Genomic DNA, 21,406 nt, shown 5'->3' with positions numbered 1-21,406 from the left:
CACTACAGAAACAGGGTAAAACAGAGAGGGGGGGGCACATTTATGGCGATATTTTGATATAACAAAGCAGCTATAAGGGAGCACTTATTATAAGGCTATCCCTGATATATATATAGCGCTTTTGGTGTGTGCTGGCAAACTCTCCCTCTGTCTCCCCAAAGGGCTAGTGGGTCCTGTCTTCGTTAGGAGCTTTCCCTGTGTGTCTGCTGTGTGTCGGTACGTGTGTGTCGACATGTATGAGGACGATATTGGTGTGGAGGCGGAGCAATTGCCAAATATGAGGATGTCACCCCCTAGGGAGTCGACACCAGAATGGATGCCTTTATTTATGGAACTACGGGATAGTGTCAACACGCTAAAGCAGTCGTTTGACGACATGAGACGGCCGGACAATCAATTAGTGCCTGTCCAGGCGACTCAAACACCGTCAGGGGCTGTGAAACGCCCTTTGCCTCAGTCGGTCGACACAGACCCAGACACAGGCGATGACTCCAGTGGTGACGGTGACGAATCAACCGTATTTTCCAGTAGGGCCACACGTTATATGATTTTGGCAATGAAGGAGGCGTTACATTTAGCTGATACTACAGGTACCACTAAACAGGGTATTATGTGGGGTATGAAAAAACTACCTATAGTTTTTCCTGAATCAGAAGAACTAAATGACGTGTGTAATGAAGCGTGGGTTGCCCCTGATAAAAAGCTGATAATTTCAAAGAAATTATTGGCATTATACCCTTTCCCGCCAGAGGTTAGGGAGCGCTGGGAAACACCTCCTAGGGTGGACAAGGCGCTAACACGCTTATCTAAACAAGTGGCGTTACCCTCTCCTGAGACGGCCGCACTTAAAGATCCATCAGATAGGAGGATGGAAAATATCCAAAAAAGTATATACACACATGCAGGTGTTATACTACGACCAGCTGTAGCGACTGCCTGGATGGGCAGTGCGGGGGTAGTTTGGTCAGAATCCCTGATTGAAAATATTGATACCCTGGACAGGGACAATATTTTACTGTCGTTAGAACAAATAAAGGATGCATTTCTTTATATGCGTGATGCACAGAGGGATATATGCACACTGGCATCACGGGTAAGTGCTATGTCCATTTCGGCCAGAAGAGCTTTATGGACGCGACAGTGGACAGGCGATGCGGATTCAAAACGGCATATGGAAGTTTTGCCGTATAAAGGGGAGGAGTTATTTGGAGTCGGTCTATCAGATTTGGTGGCCACGGCTACAGCCGGGAAATCCACCTTTCTACCTCAAGTCACTCCCCAACAGAAAAAGGCACCGACTTTTCAACCGCAGCCCTTTCGTTCCTTTAAAAATAAGAGAGCAAAGGGCTATTCATATCTGCCACGAGGCAAAGGTCGAGGGAAGAGACAGCAACACGCAGCTCCTTCCCAGGATCAGAAGCCCTCCCCGGCTTCTACAAAAGCCTCAGCATGACGCTGGGGCTTCTCAAGCGGACTCGGGGACCGTGGGGGGTCGTCTCAAAAATTACAGCGCGCAGTGGGCTCACTCGCAAGTAGATCCCTGGATCCTGCAGATAATATCTCAGGGATACAGGTTGGAATTAGAGACAGATCCACCTCGCCGTTTCCTGAAGTCTGCTTTACCAACGTCCCCCTCCGAAAGGGAGACGGTGTTGGAAGCCATTCACAAGCTGTACTCTCAGCAGGTGATAGTCAAGGTACCTCTTCTGCAACAAGGGAAGGGGTATTATTCCACTCTTTTTGTGGTACCGAAGCCGGATGGCTCGGTAAGGCCTATTCTAAATCTGAAGTCCTTGAACCTGTACATAAAGAAGTTCAAGTTCAAAATGGAGTCACTCAGAGCAGTGATAGCGAACCTGGAAGAGGGGGACTTTATGGTATCCTTGGACATCAAGGATGCGTATCTCCACGTTCCAATTTACCCCTCACACCAGGGGTACCTCAGGTTCGTTGTACAAAACTGTCACTATCAGTTTCAGACGCTGCCGTTCGGATTGTCCACGGCACCTCGGATCTTTACAAAGGTAATGGCCGAGATGATGATTCTTCTTCGAAGAAAAGGCGTATTAATTATCCCATACTTGGACGATCTCCTAATAACGGCGAGGTCCAGAGAACAGCTAGAGATGGGATTAGCACTGTCTCAGGAAGTGCTAAAACAGCACGGGTGGATTCTGAATATTCCAAAATCCCAGTTAATGCCGACAACTCGTCTGCTGTTCCTAGGGATGATTCTGGACACGGTTCAGAAAAAGGTTTTTCTCCCGGAGGAAAAAGCCAAGGAGTTATCCGAGCTTGTCAGGAACCTCCTAAAACCAGGAAAGGTGTCTGTACATCAATGCACAAGAGTCCTGGGAAAAATGGTGGCTTCTTACGAAGCAATTCCATTCGGCAGATTCCACGCAAGAATTTTCCAAAGGGATCTGTTGAACAAATGGTCAGGGTCGCATCTTCAGATGCACCTGCGGATAACCCTGTCTCCAAGGACAAGGGTGTCTCTTCTGTGGTGGTTGCAGAGTGCTCATCTATTGGAGGGCCGCAGATTCGGCATACAGGATTGGATCCTGGTGACCACGGACGCCAGCCTGAGAGGCTGGGGAGCAGTCACACAAGGAAGAAACTTCCAGGGAGTATGGACGAGCCTGGAAACGTCTCTTCACATAAACATTCTGGAACTAAGAGCAATATACAATGCTCTAAGCCAGGCAGAACCTCTGCTTCAGGGAAAACCGGTGTTGATCCAGTCGGACAACATCACGGCAGTCGCCCATGTGAACAGACAGGGCGGCACAAGAAGCAGGAGTGCAATGGCAGAAGCTGCAAGGATTCTTCGCTGGGCAGAGAATCATGTGATAGCACTGTCAGCAGTGTTCATCCCGGGAGTGGACAACTGGGAAGCAGACTTCCTCAGCAGACACGATCTTCACCCGGGAGAGTGGGGACTTCATCCAGAAGTCTTCCACATGCTGGTAACCCGTTGGGAAAGACCAATGGTGGACATGATGGCGTCTCGCCTCAACAAAAAACTGGACAGGTATTGCGCCAGGTCAAGAGATCCGCAGGCAATAGCTGTGGACGCGCTGGTAACGCCTTGGGTGTACCAGTCGGTGTATGTGTTTCCTCCTCTGCCTCTCATACCAAAAGTATTGAGAATTATACGGCAAAGAGGCGTAAGAACGATACTAGTGGTTCCGGATTGGCCAAGAAGGACTTGGTACCCGGAACTTCAAGAGATGATCACGGAAGATCCGTGGCCTCTACCTCTAAGGAGGGACTTGCTTCAGCAGGGTCCCTGTCTGTTTCAAGACTTACCGCGGCTGCGTTTGACGGCATGGCGGTTGAACGCCGGATCCTAAAGGAAAAAGGCATGCCGGAAGAAGTCATTCCTACTTTGATTAAAGCAAGGAAGGAAGTAACCGTGCAACATTATCACCGAATTTGGCGAAAATATGTTGCGTGGTGCGAAGATCGGAGTGCTCCGACGGAGGAATTTCAACTGGGTCGATTCCTACATTTCCTGCAATCAGGATTGTCAATGGGTCTCAAATTGGGATCTATTAAGGTTCAAATTTCGGCCCTGTCGATTTTCTTTCAAAAAGAATTGGCTTCAGTCCCTGAAGTCCAGACCTTTGTTAAGGGAGTGCTGCATATACAGCCTCCTGTGGTGCCTCCAGTGGCACCGTGGGATCTCAATGTGGTTTTGGATTTCCTAAAATCTCATTGGTTTGAACCACTAAAAAAGGTGGATTTGAAATATCTCACATGGAAAGTGACCATGCTTCTAGCCCTGGCTTCTGCCAGGAGAGTGTCAGAATTGGCAGCTTTATCTTACAAAAGCCCATATCTGATTTTCCATTCGGACAGGGCAGAACTGCGGACTCGTCCGCATTTTCTCCCTAAGGTGGTGTCAGCATTTCATCTGAACCAGCCTATTGTAGTGCCTGCGGCTACAAGTGACTTGGAGGACTCCAAGTTACTGGACGTTGTCAGAGCATTAAAAATATATATTGCAAGGACAGCTGGAGTCAGAAAATCTGACTCGTTGTTTATATTGTATGCACCCAACAAGATGGGTGCTCCGGCGTCTAAGCAGACGATTGCTCGTTGGATCTGTAGCACAATCCAACTTGCACATTCTGTGGCAGGCCTGCCACAGCCTAAATCTGTAAAGGCCCACTCCACAAGGAAGGTGGGCTCATCTTGGGCGGCTGCCCGAGGGGTCTCGGCATTACAACTTTGCCGAGCAGCTACGTGGTCAGGGGAGAACACGTTTGTAAAATTTTACAAATTTGATACTCTGGCTAAGGAGGACCTGGAGTTCTCTCATTCGGTGCTGCAGAGTCATCCGCACTCTCCCGCCCGTTTGGGAGCTTTGGTATAATCCCCATGGTCCTTTCAGGAACCCCAGCATCCACTAGGACGATAGAGAAAATAAGATTTTACTTACCGATAAATCTATTTCTCGGAGTCCGTAGTGGATGCTGGGCGCCCATCCCAAGTGCGGATTATCTGCATAAATTGTACATAGTTATTGTTAACTAATTCGGGTTATTGTTGAAGGAAGCCATCTTTCAGAGGCTCCGCTGTTATCATACTGTTAACTGGGTTTAGATCACAAGTTGTACGGTGTGATTGGTGTGGCTGGTATGAGTCTTACCCGGGATTCAAAATCCTCCCTTATTGTGTACGCTCGTCCGGGCACAGTACCTAACTGGAGTCTGGAGGAGGGTCATAGGGGGAGGAGCCAGTGCACACCACCTGATCGGAAAAAGCTTTACTTTTTGTGCCCTGTCTCCTGCGGAGCCGCTATTCCCCATGGTCCTTTCAGGAACCCCAGCATCCACTACGGACTCCGAGAAATAGATTTATCGGTAAGTAAAATCTTATTTAAAGCATTTGTTTGTTTATTCATCTATTAGGTGTGGACTGTTTTGTAACTTCCATTCCAGTTTGACCTGTATTCATTGGAGAGCCTGTTGTGGGGACTCATAGGGAGTACTACAGCTTTTATAGTTGGACATTGTTTTGAATGGGTCGACTACGATATCCCGGCAGTCATGATACCAGCACCGGGATCCCGACCGCGGGACGAGTGCGAAAAGGCCCCTTGCGGGCTCGCCACGCTGCGGGCACGATGGTGCGCCTTGCTATTTATTCTCCCTCCCGGGGAGTCGTGGACACCCCAAGTGGGAGAATAGGTGTCTGTATCCCATCGGTCGTGATCCCAACAGCCGGGATATCAAATGCTTCCCATTTTGAATAGAGCAGCCTTGGTGCCGTTCTTTACTCCCTTTCTACCAGCCACTGCACCAGCTAGGACCCATCTAAGCCTGGGCTACACCTTGACTCCATTGGACCCTAAACCAGTGGTGGAGGCAATATCTGTAGAGGAAATGTAAAACACTGTGCCAAGAATAGACCACCTATAATCAGTGTGCTTTTTAGGTCAGAGACTGCTTGTCAAAGAGGAATCCACCTCAGGAGTCACCACATGCACAGCCCATGGACAATGGTGATGCTACAGTCAGCTCACAGCTACAGTGGCAATTGAATCTGCTGGCACATCTGGAGTCCCTGCAGGATGAAGTCACTCATAGAATGGATTTTATAGAGAAAGAACTTGATGGTAAGTACTTCAGATGTAATGTTGTGTTTTCATGCCATTATTGAAATCAAAATAAGTTTTTTGGGTTTTTTATGTTGGTTTTTTAAATCTTTTTGTTAGACATGGATAGGTGTGTTTATGGTTTTTAGAACGTTCATCTGGATGTAGGTATAGAGCATAAACATCACAAATTATTTGTATATGTATTTAGACTGTTTTTAAAGCAGTAGATCCAGTCCTTCTCCCCCAGCACTGGTTTTGCATTGCCAAGTATTACAATTTAAAAGGGTGGGGAAATAAACTAAACCTTCTTTCTTTTTTTTTCTTCTTCTTTTTTTACTCTTGATATGTTAGTATTAAATTACAATATCCATCTTACATGACATAGAACACCTAGCAGGTACCACATCTATAGTCCCACTTGATGTTAATACATTGAACCATGTGTGTTTTCTGCAAAGCTATTTCCTGAATAGCTTATGAAATTGTTAATTCTAGCTATTCTACTTGATACAATACCATAGTTTGGGGGGGGCTTGAATCTTAAATGAAATATCAAGACTATTAAGTCATTTTGGAGTGAACTTTACTACGCAGGTCATGTATCCTCTAACGGTGTTTCCCAGCTTCTGTCCTCAATGCACACTGACAATACATGTGGAATTCTTCACCTGGTGTGCTGATAAGAACTATGATGTGTACCGCTTCAGTCTAGAATCCTGGCTTTCCTGCAACAAGGCCTGGACTTGGGCCTTCATCTGGCCTCCCTCAAGGTTCACATATCTGCCTTGTTGGTGTGGTTTAAGAGAAAAATTTTGTCTCTACCTGACGTTCATACATTCACTCACGGTGTGTTACGTATTCAGCCTCCCTGTGTTCCTCCTGTGACTCCATGGGATCTGTCTGTTGTCCTGAATGCCCTGCAAGTGTCTCCATTTGATCCTCTTGAGTCAGTGGACCTTAAATGTCACACAGCCAAGGTCCTGTTTCTGCTGGCTATTGCCCCAGTTAGAAAGCTGTCGGACTTGAGTGCTTTGTCTTGTCGTCCATCCTTTCTGATATTCCATCGTGACCGGGCAGTTCTGAGAACTCGCCCAGGTTACTTACCTAAAGTGGTGTCATTTTCTACCTTAAACAAGAGATTGTGGTTCCGGCCTTTATCGCTTCAGACTTGTCTCCCAAAGAACGTTCTTTGGATATGTGGTTAGGGCTCTCTGTATCTATGTGGAGAGCACTGCCTCTATCAGGCGGTCAGATACCCTGTTTGTACTATCTGGTTTCCACAAACGTGGCTGGCCTGCGAATAAGCAAACCTTGGCCAGATGTATTAGAATGGTGATTGCACAAGCTTATGCGCAGGCTGGACTCTCAGCTCCTGCTGCTATTAAAGCCCATTCAAAGGTAAAGAAGATATTATCTGCGCAAACTCCTTAAGGATAAAGAGTATAAGATTTAAATTTGCAGCCGTAGAACAAACCGTTGCCCTTACTGGTTATAGATTAGAAATGTGAGATCCTGGCGCAGCATTTAAATTAGAAAATGAAGAAAGGAGAAGAAGAGAGAATGAGGAGAAATAGACTGAATGAATTAAATTAAAACACATTTATTCATCAAAAATGATTAAAAATCTGTATAAGCACAATAACTAGGACCAGTAAGCACAGTTCGTATCTAGAATCTTTTTCCAGTATCAGTCCCTTTAAATAAAAACTCATCCACTAAGTCACAGCCTAATCGGCTTCAAGTGTCCTGGGACCTGGTTTCCCTTGCCACAAGGGCTTATGGTATTTAAAAACCGTGCTTGTACATAGAAGTGGTGTGCTTATAGAGTCACACTAAGGTTTCATTTGGTGCTTCTGTGAAATTAGAACAAAACAATAGGATCTTGTACACCCTATTTGGATTTATGTATGCTGACACAGTTATTTCCTGATAGCAGTAAGCGCTGCTCGTATACCTTTTGCCGTCTGCAGGGTCTCCGTCTCTGTCCGGCCCCCCTCCTCTGTTGCTAGCCGGCCGCCGCTTACCAGAGCCGCAGTGCTTCTCCGTTCTGCACTGCTGGTGGGCTTTGGAACGCACCACTCTAGCTTCCGGTTTCGTACTCGGTCTGTTGGACCTTCTTGGGTGGCCCGCAGTGGCGCATCCGCAGAACAGTTGTGCAAGGCGGCTGCGTGGTCCTCTGTGAACACGTTTATCAGGTTCTATGCCTTTTGATACTTCGCCTCCCAGGATGCTTTTTTTGGATGTCAGGTACTTATACCCACTAAGGCGCGTCCTCTCCCTTGAGGAACTGCTTTAGAACATCACCCAATGTTTTCCCTGTGGAACACAGTGTACCCCGCTGCAGAAAAGGAGAGTTATGGTACACTTACCATTGTTATCTATCTCTCTCTGCGAGGTACACTGGGTTCCACAGGGCGCCCACCCTGACGCACCTAGTTTCTATGGGTTTGTATGGCATTAGCCACTGGTCCCTTCTCCTGTCGTGAGAATGTGGTTCTATGTGACTAACCTCTGCCTTCTCTTACCTGCTCCTACATTGAACAAAAATAGAGAACTGAAAAGCAGTTTTTTGGTTCATATCATTTTAAAACTTAGCTTTTAATGCTCAACGATATATAAAAATTCACAATTTCTGGGTATACACAGCGAAATATAGAAGTTAAAAATCTTTTAGACATACAAACATGAATATGTGAGAAAGATTGAAATAATGTGAAATTGTGATGATGAAAAAGCAAAATCCACCACTATAACTCTTGCATAGATATATTCTGTGAAATAATAAGTCTGAGCTATTGAGAATTATTAAATATTTTACTGCATAAATGTGCATTTATGCAGTAAAATCCACTCTACACCCGATGTTTTCCCTGTGGAACCCGGTGTACCTCGCAGAAAGCGTTAACAATGGTACGTCTACCATAACTCCTTTCTTTCCACTGCACCCCAAGGCCAAAAGTTTCTTACTAAGAAATTTGGAAAAAAATATTCAGTAAAGTAAATTGTTTTTATCCTTGGGTTCAGTTATAGTATATGGTGAGGGACAGGATTCTCTTCTTTCGATCAAAAGTTTTTATGATTTGAAGTCAGAAGCACTGACCGTAAATAATTTTAATTAGTCTTAAACAACCAACCCAAGGCAGCCCTGCAAGTTCATCAAGGCACCCCAGGGTGCCTAGGCGCGCACAGTTTGATCACCACTGACTTAATGATCAGGGGATGCGCTCTATTGAGAGCAAGCGGGAGACCGACAAGGGTATCGGAACACTATCCATGCGGGAAAGTACTGGCATTATTTTGCCATAGCAGCATTAGAGTAAAAGGACACCCTAGCACTCGGCAGGTTCAATAGCTATGAATGGGTAAGTATTCCAGGGGACAACTGAGTATCTTCTACCACATATTGACCATTGCAAAAATTGCTACAACTATCTATATACACAGGGTCAGTAAGACGCTAAGGTGTATCCCGTGATTATTTTTTTAATTGAAATATATATATATGATATAATATAATATAATATATATATATATATATATATATATATATATATATATATATATATATGATATAATATGAATGATAACTCGCAAACTTTTCTTTCACTCATGGTTAGTGGTTGGGTGAAGCCATTTATTGTCAAACAACGGTGTTTACTCTTTTTAAATCATAATGACAACAGAAACTACCCAAATGACCCTGATCAAAAGTTTACATACCCCAGTTCCTAATACCGTGTATTGCCCCCTTTAACATCAGTGACAGCTTGAAGTATTTTGTGGTAGTTGTGGATGAGGCTCTTTATTTTCTCAGATGGTAAAGCTGCCCATTCTTCTTGGCAAAAAGCCTCCAGTTCCTGTAAATTCTTGGGCTGTCTTGCATGAACTGCACGTTTGAGATCTCCCCAGAGTGGCTCAATGATATTGAGGTCAGGAGACTGAGATGGCCACTCCAGAACCTTCACTTTATTCTGCTGCAGCCAATGACAGGTCGACTTGGCCTTGTGTTTTGGATCATTGTCATGTTGGAACGTCCAAGTACGTCCCATGCGCAGCTTCCGGGCTGATGAGTGCAAATTTTCCCCCAGTATTTTCTGATAACATGCTGCATTCATCTTGCCATCAATTTTGACCAAGTTTCCAGTGCCTTTGTAGCTCACACATCCCCAAAACATCAGCGATCCACCTCCGTGTTTCACAGTAGGAATGGTGTACCTTTCATCATAGACCTTGTTGACTCCTCTCCAAATGTAATGTTTATGGTTGTGGCCAAAAAGTTCAATTTTGGTCTCATCACTCCAAATGACTTTGTTCCAGAAGTTTTGAGGCTTGTCTCTGTGCTGTTTGGAGTATTGTAAGCGGGATGCTTTGTAGCATTTGCGTAGTAATGGCTTTCTTCTGGCGACTTGACCATGCAGCCCATTTTTCTTCAAATGCCTCCTTATTGTGCATCTTGAAACAACCACACTACTTTTTTTCAGAGAGTCCTGTGTTTCAGCTGAAGTTATTTGTGGATTTTTCTTTGAATCCCGAACAATTTTCCTGGCAGTTGTGGCTGAAATTTTTGTTTGTCTATCTGAACGTGATTTGGTTTCCACAGAATACCTCATTTTCCACTTCTTAATTAGAGTTTGAACACTGTTGATTGGCATTCTCAATTGCTTGGATATCTTTTTAGATCCCTTTCCTGTTTTATACAGTTCAATTACCTTTTCCCGCAGATCCTTTGACAATTCTTTTGCTTTCCCCATGACTCAGAATCCAGACACGTCAGTGCAGCACTGGATGAAAGATGCAAGGGTCTTTCAGGAGTCCAGAAACTCACTGACCTTTTATACACACACACTGATTACAAGCAAACAGATTACAGGTGAGGATGGTTACCTTTAGTAGCCATTCAAACCCGTTTGTGTCAACTTGTGTGCATGTTATCAGGCCAAAATCTCCAGGGTATGTAAACTTTTGATCAGGGTCATTTGGGTAGTTTCTGTTTTCATTATGATTTAAAGAGTAAACACAGTTGTTTGACAATAAATGGCTTCACCCAACCACTAACCATGAGTGAAAGAAAAGTTTGTGAAATATCATTCATATTCTCTGACAAATGGCCAGAAAATCACAAATCCTTGGACAGATAAGCGATTGAACTTTTAAACTCCTGTACGCATGTATTCTGGCTATTTTATATGTGTCGGGACAGTCTGCTGCTGAGTCCTTTTTAGATGGACAGATAAGCCTCAATATACCTTTTATCTTGTACGTTTTTAGTGTAGCCATTTGTATGTCTTTTATATTAAATTGTTATTGTGTTTACCTTTAAAAATGTCTGGGCTATCAAATAGATATAATTGGGAATAAGCACGTTCCCTAATTCATTGCCCTTTACTGCTAAATGACATTTTTTTGTGAAAACAGTACACACTATGCTTTGCTATCTTTTTTCTTTACATGTGAATCTCAAATGATCAACAATCATTGGAAATCCTTATAAAACCAGATAAGTGCTCTTGGTTTTAATTATACCCACCTGATTTTGTTTCCCCTTTTAAAACTCGTTAGTGCACTCCCATGCGCTTATTTTCTCCACTACATATATATATATATATATATATATATATATATATATATATATATATATATATATATATAGATCCAGTCAGCAGCACTCCTTATTTGGAAAAAGGTATATACAAGGAAATAGCCGGTGCCCTCCATTTGAAGGGGAAATCCTCAATAATATATCAATGCACAGCGGGCGGCACTCACGGCTTTGGAAAGAAACACAGGAATCCACCTGAGCGTGTCAACGTTTCAAAGTTTATAGTCAAACTTTTTCATCAGGACAAGTAACAAACAGAAAGTGACTCGCCTATATACCCCCGCAGGTCCGTCCGTGGCGGGCCGCGGCCAGCGTCCCGGCTCAGTAAAAGTGACGTCATCGCTGGGCGTCCGCCCGCAGCGCGTCCCGGAGGTTCCAGCTGAGGACAATCATATGTAATCATTATGTTACGTGGTAAAAAACATACAAAACAAAATACACTACATGTACACCATTCACCAATAGAAATATATACAATAATACTGTACACTTGTAGCATCATAGAAAAGAATATATTTAACCAAAACCCTGCCAACTATAACAGAGCTAATAAGAGACAAAGTATGCATACAAGTGCTTGTCTCGTATATTAGATAACAATCAATTCAATAATGCTAAAATTACATCATCTGGAGCCATGCTAAATATAATGCACAAGCTCTTAATAGAATAGATGCTAAAAGATTGCTAGACAGATACATAGTACCTCTTACACAACATAGTCATAAAGTGTCAATATTCTCACTAGCTGTTTCTAAATATTTACAGAAAGCATGAAAGGCCTGAGTGTTCATTTAGCCCCCTCGGAGATAAAGTATCCAGGTGAAAAATCCACCTGGCTTCAGCTTTTAATAACAAAAGACCCCGGTTCCCTCCCCGTGTAAATGGGGGAATGTGGTCAATAATGCGATGTTTTAATGCTGCTAACGGATGTTTTGCATTAAGAAAGTGGCGTGCGACCGGCTGGTCGCTACGTCCAGTGGCTAGTGCTGCTCTGATGGAGGTACGATGACCCGCCATTCTTTCTTTAAATGTGCATTCCGTTTTCCCCACATAATGGAGACCACAGGGGCAACTAAATAGATAGACAACAAATTTTGTACAACATGTTACTCGGTGTTTGATTTTAAACCGCTTGCCAGTATATGGGTGACAAAAACTGTCACCAGGTATCATATGACTACAAGTAGTACATCCTAGGCAGCGGAAACATCCTGGTTTTGATGACTTTAAAAAGCTCCCTCCTGTCCGGTTCTGTTTTACTGGGAATTGTATATTAGTTTTGACCAAATGGTCACGGAGATTTTTCCCCCGTTTGTAAGCAGGCATTAGACGAGTATTTGAGAGTGAGGTTAAATGTTTATCTGATTGAATAATCGGCCAAAATTTCTTGCTGATGTTATTAATGGTCTTACTTTGGGTATTAAACTTATTGACCCAAATAAGTCCATCACTGATCGATTTTTTTTTTATTAGATGGGTCCAACGTTGTTTTACATGTCATTCCTAACACTTTGTTTTTAGTAGCCTGTAATTCATGTACAGAATAACCCCTAACAACAAATTTGGTAACTAACTGGTCCAAAGTGGATTCAATTTTGGTCTCATCGCTAACAATCCGTCTGGCTCGTAGCATTTGTGAATAAGGGAGACCTTTGCGCAAGGGTATTGGATGGTGGCTAGAAGCTAATATGTTATTTCGATCCGTTGGTTTAACAAATAAATCCGTAGCAATTTTATGATCCACTATCTCAATATGGACATCTAAGTAATCCACCATTTTCTGATGAATGTTATATGTAAATTTAACAGGCGAAGTAGATGAGTTATGGTCATTTAATAATTTCTCCAAGGATTCTTGTGATCCTAACCAAAAGAGCAGTAAATCATCTAAATACCGAAAATAAACCAGAATTTTTGAACTAACTGCTGTTGTTGAAAAAAATAAATCATCCTCCACCTGAAACATAAATGCATTCGCAAAAGATGGTGACTCATTGCTGCCCACAGAGCAGCCCTGGAGCTGTAAATAATAATTGTCATTAAACAGAAAATAATTACGTTGTAAAGTTAATTGCAATAATTGTAAAAATAATTCAACATCAGGTCCCTCATACTGCTTATTACCATCGATGAGTGATCTCACAACCTGCAATCCCTCCAAATGGGGGATGCAGGTGTAAAGATTGCACACATCGATCGTAGCCAGCAAACATCCTTTAGGTATATCTCCTATAGTATTAAGATTATTCAGCAATGCAGTAGTATCCTTAAGGCATGTTTTTCTTTCCTGGATACATGGCTGTAAAAAAAAAAGTCCAAATATATAGAGATGTTTTGGAATAAAGACCCCCGTGCTGATATGATGGGGCGCGCTGGAGGGGCAGAACTATTTTTGTGCAACTTAGGTAGTGAATACAAAATCGGTGTAATTGGGAATGGAGTAATTAATGCTTCGTAAGCTGTTTTATGAAGCCTATTCTCCCCAAGGGCTGTCTTCAAGATCGTATCCAGTTCCTCTTTGAACTGAAGCGTGGGATCCTATGAAAGCTTTTTGTAAGTGTTCATGTCCGCAAGTAACCGGTAGAGCTCCTTCACATAATCAGAGGTGGTTCGGTCCACTATTGCCCCACCCTTATCCGCTGGACGGATTACCACATCCTCATACTTAGACATCTGTATAAGGGCCTCCCATTCTGTTTTAGAGAGATTAGAATGTCTTTCTTCATAGATTTTGGCACTTTTGACAACTTTGATCTACTGTCGTGCAAAATGTTTTGATCGCCTGATTTTGCGAAGGCGGATCAAATTTAGACTTGCTTCTGAGTGTCGGTGGAATAATTGTAGTGACTTTATCAGAGGTAGATTGTACATTAAAATGTTCTTTTTATCTTAGCTGCCGTTCCAGCTTAAATCGTTCTACTCGCCATTCGAACGGGTTTATCTTAGCTTAGTAGTAGGTACAAAATTAAGACCTAAGGAAAGAATCTTCTTTTCCACAGGAGAAAAGACACGGTCAGAGAGGTTGAACACTATTTCCGTTTGGCATAAGGACGCCGTTTTGCGTTTTTGCCCTTGGCCGCCCTGCCTCGTGATACGCCGTTTGGATCGGCTATTTGTGCCCTGGTGCAAACCCCTAAAGGGGGACGTCCAGAATAAAACTCTTGGCGCTCCTCTTCACTGGCAGAGGTAGCGCCATCTGTGGAAGATTCCGTATCCAGAAACCGTCTATACGGTCGGCGACGTGGCGGTCTTCTGGTGGTGGACGTCCCGGAGATCCATGGATAAACCAGTCGTTTAGCATAATCGTTGTTCACTTTGTCTAATTTATTCCTTTTATACTGGATTAACTCCTCCTTGTATTTGTCCACCTGATCGGTCAGCTTCTCTAATTTAAAGATTGGAGGTATCTGCCTCTAGTGTGGCTTTGTGGGCACCTTCAAATACCTCTATCTGTGAGCGTATATTTTGTAGCTCACAGGTAACTTCTTCTATAACTAGAAGGATTAGGTCATAAGAACATTTGTTAAATATTAGTATCCATTTTTTGCAAAAGGAAGCATTTTACATTTCACTTTTACTGAGCCGGGACGCTGGCCGCGGCCCGCCACGGACGGACCTGCGGGGGTATATAGGTGAGTCACTTTCTGTTTGTTACTTGTCCTGACGAAAAAGTTTGACTATAAACTTTGAAACGTTGACACGCTCAGGTGGATTCCTGTGTTTCTTTCCAAAGCCGTGAGTGCCGCCCGCTGTGCATTGATATAGATAGATATATATATATATTTATATATATATATATATATATTTATATTATTCCCTACTGGAGTAAGAACAGTGTTTTTGAAAGACCCTACTTTAACAGAAGACAATTCGATCATTTTATTTTTAATCTTTTTTTTTTTTTTTTACTGATTTTATGTTGTATGCCAGTAGTAGGCACTGTTACTATGTATAACTTATGAGATTTTATGAATCTGCTAAATACAGACTTATGCTAAATTACGCTTTTATCCATAATAAATTCTTGAAATTTATCATTGTAGTCCCTACTTGCATCCAACCCAACACGCGCTGAGACTGGTTTGAGTTTTAGGGTTATTTACGTAAGTGGAGTCCTGCAGTACATCCACCTCTCAGCAGCAACTTGTTGTAACCCTCTATCACATTTTAGCCCAGTTCCTACCTTGCCCTTTTGGTTTAAGGATAGCCTTACTTGAGCACAGGTGACTTCATTACCTCAGTTATTTTGCATACCCTCCAACTGTACCTTTTTAATAGGTACACTACTTTTTTTTTATTTTTTTTATATGGTCTGTACGGATTTTTGGATCTCCAAACTTCCATTGAAAGTATAGGAAAAAATGCCCCCTTTTCTGATTTGTACCAATTTTTATGTGTAAAATGTTGGATGGTATGATTTTGTCCAGTATGCTTAATGTGCCTTGAGGACAGAGGTTGGGACACACTGCTCTAACAGGATAATGACCAAAAACACACAGCCAAAAGTACCAAAATATGTATTAGAACAAAGTATTGGTCAACTCTGAAAGAAACATGCAGCCTGGAGAAGGCACCCATCAAATCTGAGACGGCTGGAGCTGTTTGTTCAGGAAGAGTGGGCCAGCGTACCTGTTGACAGGTACAGAAGTCTCATTGAGGGCTACAGAAAGCGCTTGATTGCAGTGATTGCCTCTAAAGGTTGTGCAACACAATATTAGGTGACTGGTTCCATCATATTTGTCCATTCTGTTTCCATTTGTTTTATTTAAAATATTCTGTTGAATAACAAATCAACTGCAAAGTCTGATTTCTATTAAATGTGAAATAAACAATGAATGATGCCAATTACTTTTCACTTTCAGAGAAAAATATGGGTTCTATTTTCATGGAAGGATATCAACAAATTTGTTCACATTTGTATATAAAATCTGTAGAAAAAAATTAATTATAAACTAAAATAAATAAATAAATTAAAAAAAATATATATATAGATATGTTATATTAGCCATAATGAATAGAAGATATATCCGGTTATATCAGTTCACCAGTCTTCATAAATTTAGCCCTCAGCTGCTCATCACAAAACTTTTAAAAATGAATATAACATACTATGAGCTAGATTCAATTCCCAGAGCTATTCAATTCAGTGCGCTGTTATGTCTGAAAACAGCTTCGCACCAGTTGTTTTTTCAGATTTCTGCTCACACCCCAGGAAGGGTGTGAGAAGAAATCCTCAACTCCGGCATAACATTGTGCTGAATTAAATGGCTCCAGGAGCTCCTTTCCGGTTCCATTCAATTCGTGCTCAATAGAATCAAGGCCATTTCTGGGATTGAAATTAGCGCCATCCACGAAAAACAGGGGTGTATCGCAGTTTTTTTCTTTTTACATGAACATCCAATTTTTTTATTTTTTTTGGTCTATCCAGTTATTCCCCCTTCATTTATTTATTTATTTTTTTAAGGGCTGGCTATGGAGGCACATGGAACAAAATCCCTGATAACTGCCAGCATCGGGGCTAATTAAAAATCCCCGGGGCAGTTAATTAGCCACAGTAAATTACCACTGCTAATTTGATACTGGTGTTAATTTTCAGGTCTCCACTTTTTGGTCTCTGGTGTTTGGCAATGGAGAGTAATGGCTTCGATATTAATCTGTTTTACTGCAGAGCTGGATTTGAGCTGTCAAAGTGATGCAAACTGCTCACTGCTAGTACTCACAAAGACACTTGCACTTCTCTCTTTACAGTTCTAGAGAGTTTCTTGGATTATACCGGAGAACTGGAGCCTCCAGAACCACTTGCGCGGCTTCCTCAACTGAAGCATAGGATCAAACAACTTCTAATGGACCTTGGCAAAGTGGAGCAAATTGCTCTTTGTTCTACATGAAAAGACTAGAGTTGGTGATGGAAACAGCTCGTCATAACAGAATCAAGGTCTTTCAGTACTGCAAAGCCTTGAGTAAAATATGCAGACTGTGTGTTCTGTGGACAGACTGCTGGCTTAATGGAGGATATTAGTACAAAGGAGCAGGTTGCTCATACTATTTGGTAACAGGCTAGAATATTACCGGAATGTAATGAAGCTTGTAAAAAACGTTTTGTTTTTCTTAGTTGTCCTAAATTGTTAGTTCATATTTTAGTTCTCTTATGTCTGTGTCTTTTTTGCTTGAGTGTCTTTCTTTTCTATCTTTTCCTTTCTTTCCTTTGCTTTCTTTCCTATCCTTTAAAGGTATTCTTCATACATTATTATTGTTGGAGCAAGATAGATAACAAATGAGTTGGGTAACAATAACTTAGTCTAAACTAACCTTAAATATTGCCACTAACAGAACAGCTTAGGGAGCCAAAAAATGTTCTAGTTTTGATAACCTGATTGTTAGACCTCTTTGTTTTTTTTTTTCTTCCCTCTTAAGTGGTTACCAACTTACCTCCTTTACTAGATGCATTTTGCAGTATTTAATCACGGAGAATTTGTTGTCCTGACTTCTTGCTTAAATATTCCAATAAGACATTTTCTTTTTGTTTTGTTCTGTTGTTGCAATGTTTTGTAGGCATTATGTTCTAAATAATTTGCTTTTGAACTTGCTGTATTGGTACATGAGCACCGTTCTGCTATTACTAGGGCACGACTTAAGAATACTTGGTAAATGGTCTATGTAATGCTTTTTGTATAATTATGGTGTATTAACTTATGGTCAAGCTGTGCCTACAGAGTGAGGGAACTAAACATATATGGTATTTTATTAAATGTGCTGTGTAATACAGCATTACAAATTGTCTCAATGTAAAATGAGTGAATTGGTAATGGACTTTGCCTTCAGGACTAACCTAGTATGAACAGTTGATCACAGAACTGGTACTTTGCTTGTATGACTTATAAAGAGCACTTGAAGGTTGATTATTCAAAAGTTATTTCTGGAAGCTATAACATCCAGTTGAACTTTGCTTTTTTAGGCGTAGGGTCTTGTATGAATGTACTAAAGCCACAAAATTTATGCACAAATGTCCCTGTTCTATAGATTATTTACAGCATGATTTTCTTTTTTTTCTTTTTTTATAGTATGTATGTTTATTTATTACCCTGTCGCTGCTTGAAGAAAGGATGTGGCAGGGCTAAGTGTGAGCTCGTCATTATTTTTCAAAGCTTGTTTTTGTTTTGTGAGATCAACATGATTGAATGTTTAAGTCGATATGGTGGGCAGAATGCCAGTGGTAGTGCACAGCTCTAAGTATCTGTGTAAGAGATAATCAAATAGTTATGGGATTTTATTTTAATCTGGCTACGCTTATTTAGGGGCATGATTTATTTGCCTACAAATGCAACCCATTCACATAAATTCAGAAAATTATGTAAAACATGCCTAGTAGCGTTTTTGTATGTGTGGTGCATTTTAAGTAAAAAATAAATAAATATATATATATATATATATATATATTAAAATAAAGAGGGCATGCTAAATCTCCAGCAACCTAGATAGATGCCAATTATCATTTTGTTATACTACGCCTTTCAGCTTATGTATAAACAGTGTTCTATTTGTGTTGTAAATTATCCTTATTTTTATTTTCTTCCTTTTGTACTCCTGAAAACAAATTTGTCTCACGATGTTTTTGTGTTTGAAAACAAAAGTTGTTTTGATAACACTCAAATTTGTGTAAATCTTATAGACTAAATTAATTTCCCTGAAGACTAGTTTGGTTGGCTATTTTTTTGTGTTATAAAAGTGAAAATATAGTCATGCTTTAAATGCAGTGGATTGTAAATTATTTAGTGGTATGAAGCAGAGCCACAATATCCCCCCTTTTTTTCTCTCCCCCCCCCCCCCCCCCCCCTAAGCTGCTTTGAAGTTTTTCGTTTAGAGAGGAGTTTTTCCTTTTTGAAACTGTTCTTCCTAAAAATAAATATATATTTAACTTTGTTTCTGAACTTTGAGCAATTATTGCTATAGCAATGAGTGATGATGGGGGGGCTGTGAATATTTAGTATAAAAACATGCAGTGTGTATATTTCAATGTACATGAGATGCATGAAGTCTTTATTCATGACCTTATAACCAAAATGGTAGCAGCATCCCTGAAGAGAGACGTTCTTTAAAGGAACACTAACACCTGAAGTACAAACTGTTTGTTTTTGTAACTGCTATTGGCGTCATTTCATCTGTACTTTCCAAAAACTGGACTTCATAAAACTGATATTTTATTGTAGAGGACCAGTGTATTATTTTTGCACATTTCAGTGGCTTAATAAAAAGTATAGAACATTAAAATAAGGTTTATGTACTACATGTCATGTAATGCAGTGCCCCAACAGGAATGTCCAACCATGCTAACCAGTAATTGTACACCTGGAAAACACTCCTGGTTGGCCATGGAATCATGACTGATCTGGTTTGTCACTTTTGTTGTATATATGACTTTTATTGTACTGAAACATTGGAATTCATACAAGTAAACATAGGATTTTAATTACCAACCGGTAAATCCTTTTCTCATAGTACGTAGAGGATACTGGGGATCCTTTTTTAGTACCATGGGGGTATAGACTGGTCCACTAGGACCCTTGGGCACTTTAAGAATTCGATAGTGTGGGCTGGCTCCTTCCTCTATGCCCCTCCTACTAGACTCAATCTAGGAAACTGTGCCCAAGGAGACGGACATACTTTGAGAGAAGGATAGATAATAAAAGTGGTGAGATTACGAACCAGCACACCCAAACAAGAGGAAAGTCATGCTAACTAAACTTGCAACAGCTGAACCAAACAACAATATTTAACCAAGTAACCGTGCAGTAAGAACGAAGCACCGGGCGGGCGCCTAGTATCCTCTACGGACTACGAGAAAAGGATTTTACCGGTAGGTAATTAATATCTTATTTTCTCTTACGTCCTAGAGGATACTGGGGATCCATATAGTACCATGGGGAAGTACCAAAGCTCCCAAACCGGGTGGCACAGTGCTGAGGTTCCTACAGAACTGGTTGACCAAACTGAAGGTCTCAGAGTCCAAAGTATCGAACTTGTAGAACTTTGCAAACGTGTTAGAACCTGACTAAGAAGCTGCTCGGCAGAGTTGTAAAGCCGAGACACCCCGGGCAGCCACCCAAGAAGAGCCCACCGACCTAGTCGAGTGGGCCTGTACAGATTTTGGAACCGGCAATCCTGCAATCCGTAAGCATGCTGGATAGTAAATCTGATCCAGCGCGCAATGGACTGCTTTGAAGCAGGACACCCAATCTCATTGGGATCATAAAGAACAAACAGCGAGTCCGATTTTCTGTGACGAGCTGTTCGCTTTACATACACCTTCAGAGCCCTCACAACATCCAAAGACTTTGAAGTAGCAGAGGTGTCGGTAACAACCGGAACCACAATAGGTTGGTTGATGTGAAACGCAGACACCACTTTAGGAAGAAATTGCTGACGAGTTCAGAGTTCTGCTCTGTCTTCATGGAAAATGAAATAAAGGCTTTTGTGAGACAACGCCTCCAGCTCCGACACACGTCTTGCTGAAGCTAAGGCCATCAGTGTGACTGTCTTCCACGTAAGGTACTTTACGTCTACCTCCTGTAATGGTTCAAACCAGTCCAATTGGAGGAACTGCAGCACCAAATAGAGATCCCATGGTGCCGTGGAAGTTGGATGTGCAGCACACCTTTCAAGAACGTCTGGACCTCAGGAATAGAAGCCAATTGTTTCTGAAAGAAAATGGCAAGGCCAGAATCTGGACTTTTATGGAGCCCAGGCGTAGGCCCACATCCACACCTGATTGGAGAAAAAGTAGGAAACGTCTCAGATGAAATTCCACCGCAGAAAATTTTCTGATCACACCAAGAGACATATTTCTTCCAAATACGGTGGTAATGTTCAGATGTCACCCCCTTTCTGGCTTGGGCCATAGTCAGGATAACCTTGTCAGGGATCCCTCTCATGGCTAGAATCAACTGTTCAATTTCCATGCCGTTAAATGTAGCTGCGGTAAGTGTTGATGGACGAACGGGCTCTGTCGCGAAGAGGTAGGGGCCATGGATCTTCGAGGAGCATCTCTGGAAAATCTATGTACCAGGCCCTTCTTGGCCAGTCCGGAGCAATGATTATTGTTTGAACTTTTTCCCTTTTTATTCTCTTTAGAATTCTTGATCAGAGGAAGTGGAGGGAACACGTACACCATCTGATAGATCCATGGAGTCTTCGGAGCA

At 41.8% G+C, this 21,406-nt stretch overlaps 1 protein-coding gene across 5 annotated transcripts in view; it reads left to right on the top strand.

The window, feature by feature from the left end:
• Positions 1–19,138, top strand: part of PHF20 (PHD finger protein 20) — a 360,572-nt gene extending 341,434 nt beyond the window's left edge. For all 5 annotated transcript variants that reach the window (XM_063960149.1, XM_063960151.1, XM_063960150.1 and 2 more), the window contains 2 exons: positions 5,446–5,626; positions 16,959–19,138. In XM_063960149.1, the coding sequence (XP_063816219.1) occupies positions 5,446–5,626; positions 16,959–17,098 (321 nt within the window). In that variant the 3' untranslated portion in view covers positions 17,099–19,138. The remainder of the gene's footprint in view (positions 1–5,445; positions 5,627–16,958) is intronic.
• Positions 19,139–21,406: the final 2,268 nt, after the last annotated feature.

This window comes from Pseudophryne corroboree, chromosome 3 (assembly GCF_028390025.1).
Source record: "Pseudophryne corroboree isolate aPseCor3 chromosome 3, aPseCor3.hap2, whole genome shotgun sequence".
In the NCBI taxonomy this organism is placed as follows: Eukaryota; Metazoa; Chordata; class Amphibia; order Anura; family Myobatrachidae; genus Pseudophryne; species Pseudophryne corroboree.
This window is presented reverse-complemented; position numbering and strand designations above follow the sequence as displayed.